This window comes from Barbus barbus, assembly GCF_936440315.1.
Source record: "Barbus barbus genome assembly, chromosome: 20".
Lineage (NCBI taxonomy): Eukaryota > Metazoa > Chordata > Actinopteri > Cypriniformes > Cyprinidae > Barbus > Barbus barbus.
In genome coordinates this window covers 150,279-163,541 of record NC_136748.1, presented here as the reverse complement: position 1 = coordinate 163,541, position 13,263 = coordinate 150,279, and the positions used below count along the sequence as shown (strand labels likewise).

Sequence of the window (13,263 nt, the reverse complement as noted above, 5' to 3'; positions counted from 1 at the left end):
TAAATTCAAGCAATTTGTTTTTTCTTTTAAAAACTCTTGAATTGTTTATTTTGGTTTGAAATATGCATTTGCAAAAAAACTTTCCCTGGTTGTAACTGACTAACATTTTTCTCTATACATGATTTCTGTAATGTATTGGATAACACAAACACACTAGGAAGACCACTGCTTTCGTGAAGCTTGAGCAACTACGTCTGCTGCTGCTAAAGCTCATATGATTAATCTTCACGCAAGCTCGCTGCTTTAAAGATCACATGGGGTAAAACTGGGACGCCGCTTCAGACGACTGGATCTCCACCTGGGCCTTTTTAAACTGAGTGCACTGAAGCCACTTGCGCAGAGCGAGCGGAAACGATCCTGTTTCAGGATTCTGGAGACACTGGTGGTTCACCCGGTTCTGGATGGCTTGTAGACGCAGCTGGAGACCCGCGGACAGATGCTAACGGCAGACAGAGAGCGTTTATCAACTCTTTATCAAGATTTTGAGAGTTTACTCTAGAAAGAAAGCAAGAGAGTTGATAGCAAGGGTGAATTGTGTAATGGATATGATGAAAACTTACATTTAAGTTGGACTGAATCATGGGCAGCCACATGGGAATCAGCTGAAGAGAATGAAGAGGACATTAAATATAACAAACACCTCAGACTGCATGATGTAGAAATGCTAATGCCAGTTTACTTTAAGCATTTGTAGTAAGAAATCCCTCTTACTTTCACAAAGATGGTTGAGTTACACTCCTGCAAGGCCTCCATTAGACTGATGACATGCAAGCAGACCATCTCTACCATCTGAAACATGAAGAACATGAGCAGATCTGCTGTCGCCGCTGTGTCTGTGAACAAGCTACTTTCCAGTCAATTAAAACAAGTTTTCCAACAATTGAGAAAGTTTGATCATTTTTGCTGATTTGTATGTAGCAATTTCACAGTCTAGAATACGATCAGTTTATATCAGATATCAAATCAAAAGTAAGCTCAAACACAAGCTAAAAGAGATACACGTTCAAATGTCAAAAATAGCTTCCACTAAAGAAATCCTGTGAAATAATGCACTGAGAGAGAAGTCTGAGTAAATGTCAGGTTTACCACTTTGTTGTGGGCCATGAGCTGGAGGATGCTGGGAGTGACGCGGCTCCAGAACTCCAGGCCCGTGAGGATGGCTCCCGAGGAGAACTCATTCTGGTTCTGGTTCTGATTGGAGGGGACGGCTGCGGCCTGCTCGCAGTAGATGGTCCACAGCTGGGCGAACATGAAGGCGTGGAACAGCGAGCACATGTGCAGCACTGACGTCTGCAGACACAGAGAGAGAGAGAGGAGCGTCGTCAGAGTCACGGCTCCCGATCTCCTCCAAGCAGAACGGCTCCTTTATCATACCTTAGACTGCTCTGGGAATCCTATCAAGATGACAATCAGATGGTCTGCGATATGAGACCCAGCGTCCAGGGGAATGGGCATACAGCACGAGGAGCCCTGATGCAAAGCACTGTGGGTAAGAGACCCCAGCAGCAGCCAGGATAGCTGGCGAATGTGTGACACGCACTCGATGAACTCTTTGGGTCTGAGGAAACAGAAGCACAGTGTAAAAGCTCAGGTCCAGATGCCGGCGCTGTCGACACACACACGTGATGCGGTGGATTTTACCCTTGTTGCATAGTAGAAGGTGTGTGGTAAAGCCAAGGCAGGTAGCGAATAACCGCTTTGTTGTCTCTGTGGTTGCCTTTGCTGATCTCCATCGCCGCTATCTGAGCCAGACCAACCTTCAGATTCCCACCGAATGTGTCCTCGTGCAGCGGCTGGCAGCACGCCTTCATGTGGCTCTGAGTCACACACACACACTTTCAGCATTTTACATTCGGCACACACTTTTATCCCAACAGACTTGAGGCTTCTCACTAGCCGATTTTCAGCTGATTTCCAGTTGAAAGCCTCATTTACATTATTGGTGGAACGGAGGATCGGACGATCTGTGTCTCAATGAATCAACCGGGGGGGGGGGGGAGATGGGCGGGGGGCTTGGCACTATCTTATGTGCGCTGTTTTATCAGTACTTTCGCTTTCAAAATCGATCGCGTTCAACAAGGAGGAGGGAAGATGGAAAGTGGTGGGGCACAGTAACACAGTAACCCCCCCATGGTGCCGGCCCTGATCCTGATTCAGTTCATGATGACATGTTTGCTCCTGTTCTAATTTCACCAGCTTCATGTGAGAACGCTCAGAAGCAGTGGTTTAATCTGTGATCTTCCATTTTTTAATCGGTGTGCATGATGGACCTCTGACTGAAGAAACCTTCAGCTGAGACTCTCTCCACACCAGTCCAGCTGTTTAAATCGGCTAGTGGAATGCACCCTTACCCTGTAATTACAGAACAGATTTTATTAAAGTGCCCCTATTATGGATTTTTGAAAATTATCTTTCATGCTGTGTGTAACATAGCTCTAAGTGAATGAAAACATCCTGCAAAGTTTTAAATCTGAAAGTGCTCCGTGTATAAAGTTATTGTCTCTCAAAAGAAAGAGTCGACTGAATCATTGAAACGAGTCGTTTTTAAAATGAATCCCAAGCCGTTTCATGCTGACGTCAACATCAAACATTAGCCCACTTGTTGGTCTTTTTGCATTGGTCTGAATGAAAATCTAAATTCATTCTTTGCCACTAGGTGCCCTTTTGGAGCGGTTTCCCTGGCAACACTGTACACAAAGCAGCTCACAAACACTGCTTTATCAGGCATTACAGGTGAGATGAGATGAAAAAGAGACCAATCGATCAATCGCCACAGATTAGTGTCACACAAAGGAGGGGTTTGGAAAAATGAATCGTTGTGCAAATTGTTTGGGAGTCATTGAGCAAATAAGGTAAAAATAAATGCATATTATAAGAAAATTAAAGTGTTTTTGACCTTGCATGCATTTCAACCTGTTGTTGGGGACTCCCAAAAACAAAATATGAACCTTTCATAACCCATAATAGGGGCACTTTAAGGTCACATGTTCCCTGAGAATCAAATCCATGGTTTTATTGATGCTAGCGCCACGCTCTAGCGTTGGAGGGACTTCCAGCAGATGAGACAGATGTGTGAGGTTTCCATGAAGCAACAAAGACACATGAAACATGAGCGTTTCCACCGCAGGCCTGATGGTTAGATGAGTGTGACGAGTTTTCGACAAACTATTTCCCCGTCTAAATACTGTAAAGCTGATATAAAGCCACCCAGCTCTATATCAAGCCGATGTAAAGCTGCTTTGACAAAATTTGCATTGTTAAAAGCGCTATACAAATAATATTGACTTGACTTGACGAGTACCTTCAGTTTGGTCAGCGTGTGCATGTCAGCGATGAAGTCCAGCAGCTCGCTCAGATACTGCCGCAAGCACTCCATCGCTGCTGTGGTGCACTGAGGGGACACAACACCTGTGACGTCTACAGTCAGCACTAATGAGCAAACACATGAGTACCTGCAGCAGACGAGTCTCACCCCGGGCAGCGCGGAGATCATGTGCTTCTGGAGGATGGTGGACTCGGCCAGCCTGGATCCGATGTCTGCGCACACAAACTGAGGAGACAGACCATACCATATCACCCTCTCAGACTGAACCTGAGCAGACTAACTCATCATCCCAAACCACCTCAACTACATACCAGCCTTTGATTGTTTTTACATAAAATGTGACCAGTCACAGAAGTTGTATGACATCTGTGTCCCTGCAGCACAAAAGCAGTCATGAGTAGCACAGGTATATTTGTAGCAATAGCGAACAATACATTGTATGGATCAAAATTATACATTTCTCTTTTATGACAAAAATCATTAGGATATTAAGATCATGTTCCATCAAGATATTTTGTAAATTCTCAGCCAAATATTGTCCGATCCTAACAAACCATACATCAATGGTAAGATTATTTATTCAGCTTTCAGATGATGTATACATCACAATTTAAAAAAATTTAAACTTATGACTGGTTTTGTGGTCCAGGGTCACATCTTAGTGTATTAGCAATAGAAAACTCGTCATGCATCCAAATGTTTTTTGCTCCACCTTCCCTTATTGTGAGACGCAGATTCACAGATACACTACCTGCACCAGCAGCAGCAGGTTCGTATCAGGGATTGATGACTTGAACTTCAGAGCCTGAAGCAACTCCAGAACAACGATACGGGTCATGTAGAACTTGTCCCTCTCCTGCATTGAAGAGGAGGAAATCAGCTTGTAGAAGGTCATTTTCAAAGATGTGCATGTTTGTTACAAGATACAGACACACTCCTGAACGCTGTAATCTCTGTTTTGACAAATTGACAATATCTAGATAATCTATCAGCAGCAAAACTCCATAAAGCATCATCTTGTTTTGATGTATTTCTGATGACACACAGCAGTGTTTCCTCACGGACAGCACGCAGCACAACGTGTGTAATCCCATTCATCAACAAATGATTCATTGATGCATTTTTTAAAGTTTTGCTAAAATGTTTTAGTTTGGTAAACTCTGCTCTACAAAACACATTATTACTTATTAAACACATTAAAACATTGTTTGGTCTTCTATTTTACCAAACAAAGCATTGCTTCACAACATGTAGACATTATTTCTTAAAGAAAAGGATAAAAAGAGTAATATGAATGTTTGTTTTTAATTAGTCAGAAAAAGTATACTCTTGTATACTCTTTCCTCCTGATGATGATAGTGAATATTCATTCAGCATTTAGCAAACTAAAAGCATTTAGTATTTAGCAAACTGGGTTAATAAATTTCATTAAAAAAATGTAAAAAATAAATAAATTGTAAAATCTTTGCAGCAAAACACAAAGGGCAGAAAACCATGCTAGGGGATGTGATTCTCTCTGGTGGAATAAATGCTGACGTGAAAGGTTGTTCACCTTGCTGAAGGTTTTGTAGCATAACCCGCAGAGCTCCACGAGATACGAGAGACTGAACACACCGTACTGGAGAACAAAACTCAGCAGTTTGGAGAAGGGCTCCAGCAGACTCTGTCAGAAAGACACCGGAGAAGAATCAACCCCAATCAACCCCACCAGAACATTTAAAAACAACACTTCTGATATTCTCACTTATTTTGTCTGTAGGGAAATGACCAGCAGAGCCAAGGAAACAGATGAACTTACTCTTGTTGCATTTGCTACAGGGATTTTCAGCAAGCAAATGATTATTCTCAGGCTTGAGTCCAGTGGACACTTGAGAAAAGAGAAGAGGCAGGAGGATACTGAGTGGAATATTCTCCGATTCGTCTGGCGTTACAGAGCACAGAAAGGCTGAACTGGTACCTTGAGTGGTAGAACAGTAGGTAGCTTGGTTAAAAATGTGTGGAACTGGTTACAGATGGTTGTCCAGAGGTTGCTGGGTGAGTCCATGGGAAGAGTCTCCATGAAGGTTGCAATGTTGTCCAGACAGTGCAGTATGGTGCCTCCTGCTGGCAGAGTCTTCTTATTGTTCAGACCCTACGACCACAACATCAGCTTTACTACACACACGCCATAATATGTGCTTTATAGTTACCCAACAGCCACAAAACACGAACATAGGGTCACAATTACAAATTAAACTTTTATTATATTGCATGTTTTGTAGTAGTTCAACAAGCTGCTTCTGAAAAATTAAAGGAATAGGTTACCCAAATATTAAAATTAGCTAAAAATGCAATCACCCTCAGGCCATCCAAGATGTAGGTGAGTTTGTTTCTTCATGGGAACAAATCTAGAGAAATTTAGCATTGAGATATTTTTAACTCAAATACGAGTCCATAATCCATAATAACACTTCCTCCAGTGAAAAAGTGCATCTCCTGTTGTCTCTCGCATCAAAATCCAGCCACATATTTGTTTAGAGCTGTTTTGTCTTGTAAACGCTGCTTGATCTGTGCAGATTTCTCTCCTGATTCAGACCAGAACACTTTTTCACTGGAGGAAGAGTTATTATGGATTATGGACTCTATGGTATTTTAGTTAAAAACGTCTTAATGCTTGATTTGTTTAAGTTTTTGTCTTCTCCAGATGTTAACTGATGGACTGGAGTGGTGTGGATTATTGTGGTGTTTTTATCAGCTGTTTGGACTCTCATTCTGACGGCACCCATTCACTGCAGAGCATCCATTGCTGAGACACTGATGCAGAGACACATTTCTCAGAATCTGGGATGATCTGAAAGTGAGCACACTTTCATTTTTGGGGTGAGTATTTCTTTAAGCAAGTCAAAGAATAAATATGTGTCAGTTTAACACAAAGACTAAATTCAAGCAATTTGTTACATGAAAAAAAACTCTCCCTGGTTTTAACAGGCTAACATTTTTCTCTGAAAAAGAAACAAACTCATCCTAATCACAGAAGGCCTGAGGGAGAGCACGTTTTCAGCTAATATCCATTATTAGGTGAACTATTCCTTACAGCACTAATTGTGTAAAATATAATAACTTCCTGTAAGTTTTGACATTTAAGGCATCACAAAAGGTAAACACAAAAGGTATAAAGCTTTCTCTGCTTCACTGTCAGAAGAGTGTCCTCTGCTGGAAGACACGTGTCAGTGCACGTGCTGTTTCAGAAAGACGTGTGCCTGTGTCAGTGCAGTACCTCCAGGAGCTGACTGAGCGCTGCGACCGAGCTCAGCTCATTGAAGTCAATCAGAGACGTGGCCAGCGTCCGCAGGAAGCTTCCATCTGAAAGAGAACAGTGCCAGTGAAGTGTCTGAGCTGTGTGTATGTGTGCGACGGTGCTCTGCGGTGTTTCTCCAGACCTTTAATGTTGCTCTGGAACAGTTGTGGTAGAATGCCGTTGGGTGCGAGCTGATGGAGAACGCAGCGGAGGAATTGCTTGGCTACACCGGCCACATTCCCCGGGATCAGCATGCTGCACACACAGACGGGAGAATAACTCAGACTTGCACTTCTGAAAGTGTGCATTACACTAATGTGTAAACGCAGAACTCACCTTTCAGCTTGACCTGTGAAATTGGAGGTAGAGGCCAACCTGCAGAATAAAACCAAAGAAGTCAAAGAAAGCCACAGAGATCCCAGTAGTGATTAGACTGCTGTGCTGAGTGGTATATTGGTGTACCTGCCCACAGACTGCATGATCTCCAGCAGCAGCGGAGCGGCCAGATCAGGACTCAGATGGATGAACATGGACAGAACCACCACAGCCAGAGCCAAAGTCTCCTCATCGTACTCCTCCAGAACGGCCCCGCAGTCCCGGCACCTGATCAGTTCACACAGAGCTGTGATATTCTGCACTTCTTTACGCCGAAACACTGAGAGTCGCTCCTCACCTGTCGGCCATCGTAGTGGGCTGCTCATCACTGAAGTCTTCTGGTGCAGGAACGAACATGCTGACAGTGCTCGGGTCCGACAGCAGACTGGTCTTCACTGGACCTGCAGAGTACAGCGTAAAGTATCTTAACACACAAACTCAAGTGCTGTAAGACACAATGGGGAAAAAATGCACTTTTCACTACTCCCACAGTGTGTATGACTGCAGAAACACTACATATGTTTTTATCAAACACTGATGAAACAACAGATTTTGTGAGAAAATAAATGATAAAAATGGTTTGTTTTATTGAAAAATCTTACAAATGTACGAGGTGGCAATGTGGGTGCCATTCACATTTAGTCATTTAGCAGACGCTTTTATCCAAAGCAACTTACAAATAAGGCCAATAGAATCAATCAAAATCATCAAAAGAGCAATGATACACAAGTGCTGTGACGAGTCTCAGTTAGCTTAACACACTACACGTAGCACGTTTTTTTTTTTAAAATTACATAATACATAAAAAGAAAACAGATAGAATAGAAAAAGAATAGAGCAAGCTAGTGTTCGAGGGCGTTTAGAGGCCACACACGGGGTAAAAGGCATAAAGTATTTACACAAATAGCTAAAGTAATATGTTAAGTTCAAATCAATCACTTTAGCAAGGTTTGTACAATTTTTTGTTTGTTTTGATAAATAAACATTTATTTTTGTTAAAAAATACTGTCACTAAAATAGGTTAATTTTAAAAATACAGAAACAAAATTATGTTTTTACATTTAGCTGACGTTTATGAAGAAACAAAATTATAAAAAAAAAGTAAAGGTTCTGAAAGCATTGATGGACATAGGCTGAAAGGTTTGCGATTGTAGCTCCGTGTAGCTTCGCTTTTCTGTTGAATCTCTATCTTACTTTCACTCTCTGTTGTTTAAAGTGATAATATATAACTTAATTCCCACCATATTTCTGGTATTATCAATCAAACTAATTTGATCGTGCGCTTTTTAAAACCATGAGTGCAGCGCGTTAGCATTCGTTAGCCGGTTAGCTTGTCACTCGCGGTTCCATTCGCGTTTCTATTCGCACCTATTATTGTTTTCTTTTTTCTCGCTCCGTTTTTCACAAGTTCATCAAACAACAGTGGTAAGCAAATCATTCTTCAATCCAGGGGCGTTATAAAAAGTAAATTCGTCCCCCGCACTTTTTCATTGGACAGTTGTGTTCTCGACATGTTGTGGTTTTAATGGAGCATTGTATATAAATGCAGAATGATTTAAAATTCAAAGAGACAAGATAATTTATACATGACGTTTACGTTTCCATGGCAATCAGTCACTCAGTTTGTGACGTCACGACATGCCCAGGCTCGCACCCGCGGTCCCGCGCTGTATCCATCATTCATTAGAGGTCGAGATGAGTTCAACTCTTCACTCCTCTTTTACAAAGAAGTCAAGCAGCGTAAGTTGGCATGTGGGATCCGAATAGTGTTGCACAATGTTGAGTGACTCTGCCTATTGCTCTTGTTGAATAATTAGCAAGTTTTGATGTTCATTATATGGAGAAATAAAAAGCTGCCTGGACAAACATGCACTTATTTATTTTCAGTGTATTTTTCCGTAACTCTTTTGTGACGTCTTTTATTTTAACACGTATGTATGTTATCAAAACCCTTCAGATAAGAATAAAGATAATGTTGAACTGAGCTTTTACAGCGTTTGCAGCATTGTGACACTCTGCCAGTTCTACATGATGTATTTCAATCAAGTATGCTAGCACTGATCAGATACAGGACCGATCTTCATTTAGGGCTGCTCTGTCATTAGTGCTCTAATTTGACGTTTTTATGTGTTGTCAAGAATGAACAAGAAACAGTCAGCCTAGGTTTGTTAGGACAGAATCAGGACGAGACACAAGAAAAACAAACTTCACAGCTGAGAAGAACTGATAGAGTGGCTTTTAACACCTGGCTGTTTTTACATTGTATAAAATATATTAATACACAAGCGTTTGTAGGATTATATATGGACCAATCATAAAAAACACATAATTAGTCAAATATAGAAAGATACAAAATAACATTAGTATGATGAACAACTTCTCAGCTCTCATTTTTAACTACAGTAGGTGATTATTAGCTTGCATATTGGTTGTTTATTAGTACTTAAGCACATATTAATTCTGTATTCTTCATGATCATATTCTGCATCCCATAATCCTAAACTTAACAACCACAACTACTACCTTGCAAGCTATTAATAAGCAGTAAATGAAAAGGTTACTGAGGCAAAAGTCATAGTTAATAGTAAATATGTGTTTATCATTCTAAAGTGTTAAAAAATAATTTAGGATACAAATGATTGGTTATTGTCCAGCAGTGTACTTAATTAGTTATTTTCTTCTGTATGTCACTATTCCCTGTATGTACATGTTTCAAACACTGCTTTATTTGCTATAGACAGACGCAGAAGTGAATTCAGAGTTGAGAGTGAATGAGGCAGAGAGTTTCAGTGAGGCTTCAGAGGTAAAGATTATTTAGAGCATTGTCTATGATAAGATATTTCTTTTAACATAGAGTAATCAGACTAATGTAATAGAACAGAACAGAATAAAGGAGTATGTGAATGTGCAAGTATCCATTACTGTGTGCCATGTACTGTACATACAACACACACAAAATACAATCTGAAATATGTAAACAATAGTACCCTTATAAGGACATCTTTGTAACTTATACTCATAAAGGTGCACATTAGTACCTTAGAGTACCAATATGTACCGTAATGTACAACTATGAAACTTTTTGGGGTAAATAAGGTACAACGATGTCCTTTTAAGGGTACTGTCCCAGTGACAAGCTGTTGTATTTCTTTCTTTTTCTTTTTTCTTTCTTTCTTTCCTTCTATTTTATAATCATAGCCTATATAATAATATAATCATAAAGCATATTAAGCAAAAAGGTATGATTAAAAATAAAACCTGTCAATTAGACAAGGTAAAAAACAGGTATAACATTCCGTCCCCCCACTTTTTAAATGATGGCTACGCCCCTGCTTCAATCACGGTGAGTAATGGCTTCTTCTCCTGCTATTGTTGTTTGCACTGTTTGCCACATCTACAGTTTCTCTCTCTCTGTCGGCGATGAGGCATTCACATGTGATAAATGCAGGGAAATAGTTAGGCTGACAGAAGGTTTTAGAATTAGAGAAACGCATCCAAACCTTAGTTGAGGATAGTAAGAATGTGAGGGCTGTAGATACTGCTTTGGATGTGACTAGCTCAGGGAGTCCTGTACATTGTTCTGTTCCAGTAGAGCCCGTGCAGCAGGGCAACTGGGTGACTGTGAAGCGGCTTAGTTGCAGGTCAAAACACTGCTCTTCCCTTCCGATCAAAACATCAAACAGGTTCTCCCCACTCAGTGACGCACCCACTGAGAAACCTGATGAAAGTGCTCTAGTTATTGGCGATTCTATTGTACGGAACGTGAAAATAGAGACACCAGCCACCATAGTCCAATGTTTCCCCACAGCATTCAAGCAGGCTCGGGTAACCCCACTGATCAAAAAACCTACATTAAATGCTTCTCTTTTAGATAACTACAGACCTGTCTCTCTCCTTCCATTCATAGGGAAAACACTCGAACGCGCTGTCTTCAACCAGCTCTCGCGGTTTCTTTCACAGTACAACAAGCTGGATGCTAAACAGTCAGGTTTCAGGAGTGGCCATTCAACAGAGACTGCGCTACTCTCAGTCACTGAAGCCCTGCGAACTGCAAAGGCTGATTCCAAATCGTCAGTCCTCATTCTGCTGGATCTCTCTGCTGCTTTTGACACTGTCAAACATCAGATTCTCCTGTCTACACTCTCTTCACTGGGCATCACTGGAATTCCACTTCGCTGGTTTGAATCCTATCTCACCGGTAGATCCTTCAGGGTGACCTGGGGAGGGGAGGTATCCAAACCACATCATCTGATCACTGGAGTTCCTCAGGGATCGGTTCTTGGACCCCTCCTCTTCTCCACATACACTACATCGCTGGGTCCCATCATACATGCACATGGCTTCTCCTATCACTGCTATGCCGATGACACACAGCTCTATCTCTCTTTTCAACCAGATGACCCAACGGTAGCTGCACGGATCTCAGGCTGCCTGGCGGACATCTCGGCATGGATGAAAGAACATCACCTACAGCTCAACCTGGCAAAGAAGGAACTTCTGGTCTTCCCTGCCACTCCGACTCTACGGCATGACTTCACGATTCAGTTCGGCTCATCAATGATTACCCCATCAACTTCGGTCAGAAATCTTGGTGTAATCTTTGATGACCAGCTGACCTTCAAAGAGCACATTGCAAAGACTGCTCGTTCCTGCAGGTTTGCACTACACAACATCAGAAAGATCAGGCCCTTTCTGACAGAGCATGCTGCGCAACTTCTTGTCCAGGCCCTGGTTGTTTCTAGACTGGACTACTGCAATGCTCTTCTGGCTGGTCTGCCATCAAACACAATCAAACCTCTACAAATGATTCAGAATGCAGCAGCACGACTGATCTTCAACGAGCCCAAAAGAGCGCATGTTACACCTCTCTTCATCTCCTTGCACTGGCTACCAGTGGCAGCTCGCATCCAGTTCAAGTCACTGATGCTTGCGTACAGATCTACTACAGGCTCTGCACCCTCCTACTTCCACTCACTATTACGAACCTACATCCCCTCCAGAAGTTTGAGATCTGCTAGTGAGCGACGCCTTGTGGTACCATCACAGAGAGGCTCAAAATCACTCTCCAGAACATTCTCGTTCACCATTCCTGGCTGGTGGAATAATCTTCCCACCCCTATCCGGAACGCCGGATCCCTGGCAACCTTCAAGCAACAACTGAAAACTCATCTCTTTCGGCAGTACTTGACTTCATCCTAAACTCCTAAAAAAAATAAATAAATAAATAAAACTTTCCCTCTATCTTTCTCTCCACCTACTAGCTTGCACTTATTTGAACAATGACTGAGACTTGGTGTTACGAGCACTTCCTCTGTCTGACTGCCTCTTCAAGATGAATTGCTTTTTGTATTCCCCAATTGTAAGTCGCTTTGGATAAAAGCGTCTGCCAAATGACTAAATGTAAATGCACCGGGAGCCAGCGCGCCTGACATCTTGGCAAATTTAAAAGTGCTGACTAATGCAAAACGTAAATTCAGTAAGATTGTTATTCACGTCGGCACTAATGATGTTCGACTTCGCCAGTCGGAGATCACTAAAAATAATGTTAAAGAGGTGTGTGAACTTGCAAGTACGATGTCAGACACTGTAATATGCTCTGGTCCGCTCCTTGCTTACCGGGGCGATGGGATTCATAGCAGACTGTCGTCACTCAATGGCTGGATGTCTGTGGTGCCCACAGAATAACATAGGTTTCATAGACAATTGGAAGAATTTTTGGGGCAGACCTGACCTGTTGAAAAGATATGGTCTTCATCCCTCTTGGGGTGGTGACACTCTTCTCTCTAGAAATATGGCACATAGTCTTAGAGTTCGTACTTGACTAACTGGGGCCCAGGTCAGGAAGACAGACTGGCTAAACCGACCGTCTGCTAGCCGCCTCGCGTCACAGAAGTCAGTTAATTCTCAGCACATAGAGACTCTTTCACCTAGATATCTCTCTATAGAGACTGTGTCTGTTCCCCGAACTAGAAAATACAAAAAAAATCCAAACCAAAGTAAGAGTAACAATTTAATTGATGTTCAACAAATAAAAAAACAGATATAATACAGATAAACAAATGATAAAGCTTGGCTTATTGAATATTAGATCCCTTTCTACAAAAGCACTTTTTGTAAATTATATGATCACTGACCATAAACTAGATGTGCTTTGTTTGACAGAAACCTGACTAAAACCAGATGAATACATTACTTTAAACTACCCCCAAGATTACAGTTACAAACATGAACCGTGTCCAAAAGGTAAAGGGGGAGGAGTTGCCACATTTTCCGAACACATTATAGC

General features: G+C 41.7%; 1 protein-coding gene across 1 annotated transcript in view; it reads right to left on the bottom strand.

Annotated features, from left to right (window-relative positions):
* Positions 1 to 250: 250 nt before the first annotated feature.
* Positions 251 to 13,263, bottom strand: part of LOC306886342 (protein unc-79 homolog) — a gene marked incomplete at both ends in the record, with an annotated part of 80,750 nt that continues 67,737 nt past the window's right edge. Inside the window, 17 exon segments of the mRNA XM_079443383.1 lie at positions 251 to 439; positions 561 to 602; positions 712 to 789; positions 1,087 to 1,290; positions 1,375 to 1,558; positions 1,642 to 1,817; positions 3,302 to 3,391; positions 3,473 to 3,550; positions 4,077 to 4,181; positions 4,878 to 4,988; positions 5,124 to 5,192; positions 5,283 to 5,456; positions 6,582 to 6,667; positions 6,745 to 6,857; positions 6,939 to 6,977; positions 7,065 to 7,205; positions 7,276 to 7,378. Coding sequence (XP_079299509.1) covers positions 251 to 439; positions 561 to 602; positions 712 to 789; positions 1,087 to 1,290; positions 1,375 to 1,558; positions 1,642 to 1,817; positions 3,302 to 3,391; positions 3,473 to 3,550; positions 4,077 to 4,181; positions 4,878 to 4,988; positions 5,124 to 5,192; positions 5,283 to 5,456; positions 6,582 to 6,667; positions 6,745 to 6,857; positions 6,939 to 6,977; positions 7,065 to 7,205; positions 7,276 to 7,378 — 1,982 coding nt within the window.